The following is a 10,574-nucleotide window of genomic DNA, read 5'->3' as shown; positions in this document are numbered from 1 at the left end:
TCTTTCCTTCTCCTGTTGTGCTTTTTTTCCATCTGGTTTAGATCATTATTAAAATGTAAAAATGTTACTTACTAGGATAGCACACACACATCACCTTTACCCACATTTCATACCTCAGCAACAACTAGTTTCCCAGATGCGTCTTTATAGAAAACAGAGCTCCAAGGAAATGGGACCCAGGATAGGTAAGAGTTTCAGGGCCGAGGGCTGCATGCAGCACTGGCGTGGCTCCCGCGGACAGATCTCAGGAGGGCCCTGCTGCCGCGGAGAGGAGGGGTCGTGGGGCCTGGTGCCCAGCAGGAGAGACAGGTGCCACACTCTCAGCTTAGCCTCAGAGTGTCATCTTGACTCAGTCCTGGTTGCTGCAGAAGTCAGTGGTGGTGACCAGCACCTCTTAGTTCCAAGGGTTGGCAACACACACAGCGGCCTCTCAGCCTCTCCTGCCGCCTGTTAGGAAGTGATGCCATCTAGACATAATAAGAATCTCTCTTTTTAAATTGAAGTTCAACAACTCAAAACCTGGTGGTCTCAGAATTATAAACTGCTAAATGTTAGTGATGGAAGGAAATCATTTCTACTGTGACCATGCATATAATAAAAAACTCTCTTTCATTTCTCCACTTTCCAGGCAATTGCAACATGACTTTCCCAGGGCCCTGATTTTCAGCACGGATGATTTTTTCTTCAGGGAAGATGGTGCCTATGAGTTCAATCCTGACTTCCTGGAGGAAGCTCATGAATGGAACCAGAAAAGAGGTGACAAATTCCTTTCCAAACTCCTGGGAAACCCTATTCTGCATATAGATAGTAGCTGCTGCAGAATGTATAAATTTTATGGAAGAAGCTTAATCAAAAATTCTGCCATTTTTCCCCTCAAAAAAGAATGCCAGAATGTAACCTCCTTAGATTCCAGGAAAAAGAAAATTATTGATAATGGTTTCTGAAATAGGTGGCATTAAAGTTGTGTAATGAGGACATCCTGTAATAAAGATGACAAAATATGGATTACGCTCGCCCTTTTCTCTGATTGTTACATGTTGTTCACTGTTATATAACATTGTGTTGCAGCCAGAAAAGCAATGAGGAATGGCATATCCCCCATTATTATTGATAATACCAACCTCCACGCCTGGGAAATGAAGCCCTATGCAGTCATGGTAGGAAGAAGTATCATTCTGAATTTTCAGTTATGGACATTTTGTGAGAAAGTTGAAACATTTGTTCTTTCCTTTTTTCCTGATCTTCCATAATTTTATATTTACTAACAGTAGTTCTCCCAAGGAGCAGGTAAAGAGGTTTTATTTTAGGTTTCTCTGCTGTTCAGTGGCTGAAATTTGCTGAGATGCTGATCTCACCATGGGGTACAATTTGTAAATAGTCTTTGGTAAATGGTTGTTGGTCTGAATTCTTGATAGCTTTTCCATCTTGGTTATTTTCCTAAGGGGAGGCTTACAGAGGAACACCCACTGAAACTTGTAGAGAAATATTGGACTAAATGAGACTAAATGATGCTACTAGCGGAGTTACAGGTTATAATAGGACAGTCCTGCCTTTGGCAAGCCAGGCAGTTCAGCACTGTGTACTGTTGCTGCCTGGGACTTCCAGGAACAACAGAATTTTTTAGTTGAAAAACAGATTTAGGATTAACACTGTAACTTTATGAAGACAAATATGTGTATATACATACACACACCTATATATGTATATATGTATTTATATACAAATATAAATACACATATAACTCAGCTCTCCATGGTCACAATGAAAAGGACAGTAAGTTGAATGTAACAATGTGCACATTATTCTTTAATTTTGAAGTACATTTGATCTTTTTCAGATGTACTTCATCTCTTATGATAATAAAGTAAGTTTATAAATAAGGAGGAGGAAAGATTGGATATAGAAATGAGAAAAGATCCAGAAACATACAGGGTGGGGCAGGAAGCAGACAGCTGGTCCCTACTTGGTAAATTGTGGAGTAAATACCTCCCAAACTGGGCTCATGGCAATCTATTTTTAGGCTTCTTTTGAAAATTTGGGCAAAATAGCATAACCACAGGTGTGCTTTTCTCTCATGATACTTTCATCAGTTCTACTTAGGCTCTGGTTGTGGGACTTTGGCGAGTGGAAGAAAGAATGAGCGTTAACTTGTGGTTACTTCAGTTCATGATGGACCGTCCACTTGGGCGAGAAATGAACAGGGACATGAAGAGTCGAATTAATTAAGGCACAACTTAAAACAAGAGTTAGGGATTATCTGAGAGTGGATTAAGGGAAGTCATTTTACTTTTTATTTTCTGGATATGTACAATATTTTTTCAGCCATCCACAGCTATTAATTAGGCTCAGAAATTAGACGTTTTCCAGATATGATATTTGAATCCTTCCCTAATTAGAAGCGTCTATCTAAAGAATGAAGAGGAAATCTTTCTACTTAGCTCTTTTCATTCTGTATTTTATAACACAATAAACAATAGTGATAAAAGAAAGTTCAGTTTGAGATAAAGTAGTAATTCATGAATGCAAAGAATATTTGGATGTTTGTATGAAATAGTAATAGTTTTCTAAACTCAAGGAAATAGGACACTGTGCATTGAGCCAAACTGTATTGCATAGCAAGGAAATCTACTTTTGAAGGGAAGGTTATGTAAAGTATGTGGAAATCACTTTTATTTCATTAGCTATGTTCCAGTGGCACTCTTTATTTTTTAAAGCAAGGCATGAGGAATAGGACAAGGCATCTGACACCTAAATCTGTAATAATCACATAAGCAGCTCCGAGAAGCCACTGAGTTCACTGTTCATATCTGTGTTCAGGATGTCTTAAACTTAGTTCAGTCATCTGTTTTTAAAGATGTCCAAAACAAAAACCTTTACAATTTTCCTACATATTATAGATAAAATTGACCAAAATTTATCACTGGGAACCATAATATGATCTGAGAGTGGCTAAGTATGAGAAGGAACCAACTGCATTTATTAAGATAAATTAAGGCACTGGATTACTGGTAAAGCAATTTTAGAAATGATTTGTAGTAAATGTTAAATGGCAGCATAAACATTCCCAAACATACATACTATGTCTTCAATGTTTTATGTACTTTTGAAAAATCAGGCACTTGAAAATAACTATGAAGTTATATTCCGAGAACCTGACACTCGCTGGAAATTCAACGTTCAAGAGTTAGCAAGGTACTTCTTTGTTTTTCTAGTTCCTCATTATGTATCCTGCTATTTTCAGGTATTTCAGACCGAACAAAAGAATCTTTTCAGGCTGGAAATGGACATGGTAGTTTTCAGGCCAGAAATGGTAATTCTTAGAAATTGATAACTTTGGAATTATTAATGTGAAGACTTTAAGATTTGGGTCAGTTTTCTAATATAATGCTAAATGCTAAATCTTGGCTTGAACTTGATCCTTTGAAAGGATGCACTTAACATTCTGCTAAAATGCTTCTTTATTAATGAACATTTAAAAGCACTTTTGTCTGCTTGGGATTGCCCATGTCAATGTTGTTTTTGAATTTAGGCTAAATAAATACCTTTAGCTGTTCAACACTCTGTGGTTTATTTATGGTTTAGATACTGCTTCTAATTTATAAAGCAGTAAATGTCCAAGTAATGCTAACTTGTTGATTGAATGCATGGGTTCTGATATTCACTCTCTATTTTATGTGATAATGTCAATGACTTAAAGTAACCAGTGAGATCAGAATTTACTTTCTATGAGTAAGGCCAGTTCATCTTATGGTTATATAAGCAGATAGTGTTTCCAACGTGGGTCTGTGGGCCACTCCCACCAGAATCGCATGAGATAGTTGTTAAAATCCTAGTTCATGGACCCCATTCAGTAGTAGGAATCTCTGGTAATTACATTTCTAACTATATCCCCAGTTAATTCTTGTGCCCACTAAAATTTAAGATTGTTTTAATAAGCATCTCTTAGAAGTATCAAGGACTAGTTGATGTAAATTGATAATAGATATGTGCATGATGTAAATTGATAATATATATGATTAAAAAAAAAAAAAACCTCATGGTGTTCTTTTACGTCTTGAAGTACATAGTTGAGATGGCCAGAAACAAAGCATTCCTGAAACATCAGCTCCCTCCTAGCTCCTGGGTAGCTTGGGGGTATGCAGGCAGCATGAAAAATAGTTGAGCCTGAAAGATAACTATGTAGCAAGACATTATGCTTTTGCCAGAGTTAAGTACTGAGACTAGGGCATGCAATATCTATGCAATAATACAGGACTTGTAAAATACAAGTAACTAATTTTAATATCCTGCCTTTACTAAATGTTTGCATTTTTCCATGTAGAAGAAACATCCATGGAGTCCCAAGAGAAAAAATACACCGAATGAAAGAACGGTATGAACACGGTGTTACCTTTCATAGTGTGCTTCATGCAGAAAAACCAAGCAGAATGAACAGAAACCAGGACAGGAATAATGCATTGCCTTCCAATGGTGCAGGATACTGGAATACCTACACAGAGGTTCCAAACCGGAGGGCTCATGGCAGCTTCACAAATGAGGGATCCTTTAACAGAAGGGGTGGTTGTCACCATGGATATTAGAGGCCTATCTTATAGCCATTCAGAATTTTCCTAAATCAGTTTTTACTTCAATATTTGGTATTCTTTGGTTTTAGTCAGAGCTCTAATTCCAGTGTAAATAGTGGAGCCCAAAAGTTTCTGAGAAGTCATTATGTTCATTATCTTTAACTAGCATTTGTTAAAGTGCACCTATATGCATGGTCTGATGCTGGGAATTCTGCAGAGATTCGATTAAACAAAGTCTCTTTCTCTAGGGAAAGAATGAATTTGAAACCGAAACCTGAGAACATACCCAAGAACATAATCATAGTTATATATGTTCATAAGTGAAATAAAGTGTTTATATTATATATAAGCTTCAGTACAACTTTCTCTGAAGTAATCTATTTATTTTTTCAAGAAATTCATCTCGATCAGAAAAGTTGGAAAGGTGAGGGAGGAAAAGTGGGAGGCAGGAAAAGTTTTAGCGCTGTTGCTACTTTGATAGTCTTTGTATCCACAAATGTGAGATGTGTTCCTCTGATGATACTGATTTTCCTTTAAAACTAATATGCTAGAAAGTACACATCTAAGGGAACATGGTTCTTCAAAGTAGACACTTTGGGAAGTTATTCCTTTATTTTAATATCATTGTAAAAATGTCTAATCCCTAATAGCTATATAAGCCACTGAGGGAAAATCAGCATCATTTATAAAGTCGTACCTTGTGTTTTAACCACTTTATTCAGTAGGATTAAACCTAACTTTTGGCTATTGTGCTAACAGTGTAAATAAAGTGTCTGTCTTCACAAAACATTGATTTTTAAAAGGAAAACCGATTTCTAAAATTATGCCTACAAATGTGTGTAATTAGTTGGCAGCCCAAATACACGGGAGTGCAAGAAATCAAGCACCCTAAGATATAGATCATACAGGGATGTGTAAAAACCATGCTCATTATATGATGAGCAGTCTTGATGTTTTATGTGGCATTAAGACAGAGTGCTATCACAAGTCTGGAATGTCCCACTTATACCGATAATTAAAGTTAAATTCCAAATTTATGAATCCAAAGTAAATTCCAACAGGTTGGAGTCAGATTAATTTGGTGTGATAACAGGATAGACAAGATCACGTAGGATGTATGCTCTATTTCTTGTTGGCCAACAGCTTCTTTCTAATGTTCTGTGAAGTATTATTTTAAGTGTCCTATATAAAGGTGCTTTTATGGTTACTGAAAATTGTATATGGTACTGCATTTATATGGACTTGTCATTGAATTTTTTTTTTTGGTTCGACAATAAAAACATTTAATTACCCAAATCCTGAGGAATTCACCTGTATAATAATTTCTTCTATATCATAAGCTTATTTACCAGTTTTCTTTAATAAATAGGAGGCATAAAGGTCAAGACAAAAGCAACTGTCTATTTTACTTGCTTATATAATTTGATCTGTGCACATTAGAAAGACTCTTTTACTTTAACATTCCATTATCTGACATTATTGAAATCTACTCAGCATCTTTAAGACTACCAGCAATGCATCTGTCATTTTTTCTTAACATTTAAAAAATTGGTATTACCTTTAACAAAGTTTGGCTGAAACTAATATTATTCCTATTTTCCAGGCCCAGGTGATCCTGGGTATCTTAGTCAATATAGTTACTACAGAACCAGCTCAGTATGGGTGGCCTGACTCACCTAGGTTAGCAGAGGGGAGAAATGTCAGAGCCCAAACTGGGAATTACCTTCTTGATTCCCCAGCAGTCAAAACAGCCAGATCCAAGCCGTCCTGGCTCTCTGCTTTGGGTTTTTGGTTCACTTAGGTTGAGTGAGTGGCCACTATGGAGAAGTGGCTCTGGGTTACAGATCCAGAACTTTCACACAGCATTGAAGAAGTTTCCTGGTCTATTTATGTCTCTTCTTTTCCTGGATGACTCCTGAAACACTTGGTTTGGAAGCATAAAAATAATTGAGTAAATACTGCCAACTTTACCCCATCTAGAAGTAATCTATTTTTCCTCTCAACAACCATCGCTCCTGACTTATGTGACATTTTGAGCACCCATTAACTTGTATTGTTTTGTGTATTACTGTGTGCCTCATTCACAGAGCTAGCAAGTGTTCCATATGCACAACAGGCTCTCATTGTTAAATAAATACCACAAACTGCTTTTATCATTTACCCCTTGTCATGCAGTATATGTTGTTGACCTTATCATTAAATTGTCACTATTTTTGAGATAATATACACATATACTCAAGCTTCATACTTTGTTCAGGTAGCCTGGTTGTTATTTACAATTTATAAGGAGTGTGTGCATTAGATATCTCTAAAACAGGTGGTCTAGAGTGACAATGAAAGGAGGTAATAGTAGTCTTCCAGAATTCAAAAAAGAAAAGGTTAAATTCTTATAAATGAAATTCTTTCTGTTCACCTGAGACTCAAGTTTTATTCCCTGTTCTAGAGTGGATCACAGGGAGCATGATTAGGATGTGAAGACCAAACTTTTATAAACAATACTTAAATCCATGAATAAGACTAGCAGATCACTTAAAAGGAATAGCAGAATATTTATGTTAATGCTTTTTATTTATTTTTACTGTAACATAGTTGATTGTAGATATCTGTGAGGTACAGAGAAGGATATCATTACCTGTGTGCAATATGTGATGCTCAAATCATGTTAATGCTTTTCAGAAGAGAGAAAAATCATGAATCACACTTATGGAAGGAAAGAAGTTGATTTTTAAAAGGACTTATTTTTGGTTTTGAAATGTGTTTATAATCATATTTGAAAACATGATATTATACATAAATTTCAGACATATTAAAACACCTGCTGTGGCTCGGTGGTTAGCTCAGCAGGCTAGAGGATGGTGTTGGTAACAAGGTCTAGGGTTTGGAGAGCCATGTCGGCCAGCTGCTGAAACAAACAAAAACATCCAACGTAAGAGCTGCTCCATGCTATTAGTTCCTAGAGACCGCATTATCCTTTTCTCTATTAAACGTTGAGAGTATCATCTTAAATTGAACTTTTATCTTTTTCTTGGCAGTAGATGTAAAAGGTGTTCTGGGTCCTGTGACTGTGCTAAAAAAGCAGGTAAAATCAGTGCCAATATGAAAACAAGATATTCTCTGAGGCTGCAGTCTGGATGACCATTTTGTTAAAAAAAGAAAACCTCTATAAAATCTGCTGATTTTTTTTTGCACTGGCCAGTATAGGGATTGAATGCTGGACCTTGGTGTTATCAGCCCCACACTCTAATCATCTAACTGGCCAGCCCTGATTTAAAGTGTTCAAATTTTTTTTTTTTTTGTCCTTTTTGAGACCGGCCGCACCGCGCTCAGCCAGTGAGCGCTGTGAGCGCACCGGTCATCCCTATATAGGATCCGAACCCGCGGCGGGAGTGCTGCTGCGCTCCCAGCGCCACACTCTCCCAAGCGTGCCACGGGCTCGGCCCAAAGTGTTCAAATTTTTAATTTTGAAGTAATTTAACTTTAGAGATCACATTGGAATCATAAAAAGGAGTTACACTGAGGGTTCTATTTTTCTTATAGTCATGCTGACTTAAGGATTAAGAATCAGTCAAAGAGAATAACACTGACTTTTGAACAGGATGGAATTATAGCAGAACCAACACATGCATTAAGGAAAACTATTTTTAGTGAGTTACCTCTAAAAAAGAAACACCCTAAAATAGGAACTAAACCAAAAGGAATTATCTGAGTCAAAATAATTGTACTTAGAAACCTCATTTCATTTAATCAATGACACAATCTAAAAAGGTATGTTTATTTCACTTGTAAAATAATACTTGTAGTGATTAAAGCTAATAATAAAGATTTAAAAGATGTTTTCCTTGATTAGTTAATAAACAGACGGTTGGTTTTAAGGTACAACTGAAATAAAAATATAGCCATATAGAATCAGGCAAAGAGCATCCTTGTGATATACAAACACTTAGGTAAATTTGGAACTTCTTTTCCTGTTGTGAAAAAATACTGATGTGCAGTTTGAAATTGTATATATTGTACAAACTGGTAAGGTTAGGAATCAATAACTAATTTATTGTCATTTTCACTTTTTGTTGCCTTTGCAATCTCTTAGATATAGTTTTTATAGTACTTGTGGCCTGCATTTTAGTTTCATATTCTTCTGTACTGGCTTGGGAATTCTCTCGTTCTTTGATCAGAGATGTAGTATAATGCCCTTTCAGTCCAAGATAATCTTTTGAACTGGTGGGAGTAGTCCTAGCGGATTCACTGACAGAGAGTAATTGATTTTCTCCTGCTGAACCAGATAAAAGGGCTTGGGTATTTATCAATGCAAGTTCTTCGTCAGCTATGGAATTACTTTCCAAAAGAGAAATTTCACTGAATTTTTGAAGTGGAGTCATCTGAGGAGGATTCAATTCTCTTTTCTTCACAGGTGTTTCATATTTGGTGCCACAACTCCGTGGCGGCTGAAATGCCTTCTGTGCAGCCGGAGAAACAGATGTACACATGGGACTAACAGGTGGAGGCAAAGGCAGTCTACTCAAGAAATCCAAGGCTTTTCTTTTTTTGCAGTTTTTTGGGTCGTCAATCTCTTTCTCCCCTTTACAAGTCTTTGAAGTCATTTGGGCTGACTCAGGTGTGGAAACAGACCTCCCTTTTGGCGTACAAAGTGATAAAGAACGTTGATAATTTATCTCACTATTAGGAGAAGACATCTAATAAAAAACAAAAAGTAGCCTATCATAATTATGTACTAATATATAAAACAAAATCAAATTAACTTTTCATTAAAAATACTGAAACACAAATCCCACACACATTCTCACTCCTCTAACTGGTGACAGGTTAGATGATTTCAAGAGACATTATTATTCCTATTCCAGAAGGAAATAATTTTGCTTAAGAGGATATAAAAATGACATGAAAGGAAAGATGAAGAATAATCATAGCACAGTAAATGACAAAAAAAAAAAGGGTAGGGAAAACCATTTATGCTTTAAGCTTTTCTTTTTTTTATTAATAGGTTAAACGAAGATAAGCATTTTAAAAACCATTTTAAGAGCACACACGGCCTGGGTTCTAATAACTACTTTCCCAGCATTGTGATGTTAGGCAACTACTTAACCTCTCTCTATGCCATAGAATCCTCATCTGTAAAATGGGAATAATCGCTATTATCTCACAGGGGTTTTGTGAGGATTAAATGAGTTAACATAGATACACTTAGCAAGCATTAGCTATTTAAGAACCAGCCATTAGCCAATATTAAAGACTTTACTTGATTTGATTCTACTGTGATTAAATGAGCTAAACTGAGCTTAGAAATAACCCCAATTAGATGGAACAGTTCTAGCAAAAAGAAACAGGCAAAATAGGCTTTTCAATCACATGTATTTGGAATGCTAAAAATGAAAGCACCTGTTTGTAAAATTTTCCTCCCAAAGGGCTTTACATTCTTGCTTCAATAAGCAAGATATAATTTCCAAATAACATATACCTACAGGAGCCACATAACAATTAACTACAGTTTCTAATTTTGTTTAATTACATTTTACCGTGTTTACTATGTATACTCCAGAATATGCTGTTGCCTCCATATATAATATTTATTTAAATTTACATTAACTTACCAGAAACTTATTTCCTGTACCAACGACTGTTTCAGCAATATGTAGCTCTGAAGCATAGTCTTTAGTTGGGGTAAACCACTTGGGATTATTTGCATTAAGTATATGCATAAGTTTGTTTTCTGCATCACTGAAAAATGTATCAACATTCTAAGAAAATAAATTAGGAAAGCTGTTTTGTAAATTGCAAGCCCACACAATTATGAACACATTTTCAGAGGGAATGTTTCCTTTAAAACCAGAAATAAAAATTCAGACCAGAACAAAAGAATGACACACCTAAAATTTGACAGCAACTGTCAAACATGACAATGCAAAGATGCAAGACCAACAGCAGTGATTTAGGGCATCCTAGTTGGAGGGAGAGAGGGGGAATGGTGGGGTGTGGGGGGGGAATGGTGGGGTG

At 36.2% G+C, this 10,574-nt stretch overlaps 1 protein-coding gene across 2 annotated transcripts; it reads left to right on the top strand.

The window, feature by feature from the left end:
- Positions 1-212: 212 nt before the first annotated feature.
- Positions 213-9,287, top strand: LOC103583511 (NEDD4-binding protein 2-like 1). Of its 2 annotated transcripts, XM_008564809.1 has the most exons (5): positions 213-756; positions 1,069-1,157; positions 3,116-3,192; positions 4,322-4,372; positions 8,974-9,287. In XM_008564809.1, exons 1-5 carry the CDS (start codon positions 549-551, stop codon positions 9,155-9,157), a joined length of 609 nt encoding a protein of 202 aa, XP_008563031.1. In that variant the 5' UTR covers positions 213-548; the 3' UTR covers positions 9,158-9,287. The 2 variants fall into 2 exon arrangements, with proteins under 2 accessions (XP_008563031.1, XP_008563030.1); XM_008564808.1 differs by lacking the exon at positions 8,974-9,287 and having other exon boundaries at positions 221-756; positions 4,322-6,723.
- The last annotated feature ends 1,287 nt before the right edge of the window (positions 9,288-10,574 follow it).

This window comes from Galeopterus variegatus, unplaced genomic scaffold (assembly GCF_000696425.1).
Source record: "Galeopterus variegatus unplaced genomic scaffold, G_variegatus-3.0.2 Scaffold23720, whole genome shotgun sequence".
NCBI lineage: Eukaryota > Metazoa > Chordata > Mammalia > Dermoptera > Cynocephalidae > Galeopterus > Galeopterus variegatus.
The sequence above is the reverse complement of the archived record's forward strand: the minus strand, read 5'-3'. Positions and strand labels throughout refer to the sequence as shown.

Excerpts from the sequence above, each read along its gene's own strand:
- LOC103583511 (XM_008564808.1), top strand. The coding sequence starts at position 549 with ATGTTAGTGATGGAAGGAAATCATTTCTACTGTGACCATGCATATAAT. Across the intron at positions 757-1,068 it reads TGAATGGAACCAGAAAAGAG|CCAGAAAAGCAATGAGGAAT; the intron begins GTGACAAATTCC and ends ATTGTGTTGCAG. Across the intron at positions 3,193-4,321 it reads AACGTTCAAGAGTTAGCAAG|AAGAAACATCCATGGAGTCC; the intron begins GTACTTCTTTGT and ends TTTTCCATGTAG.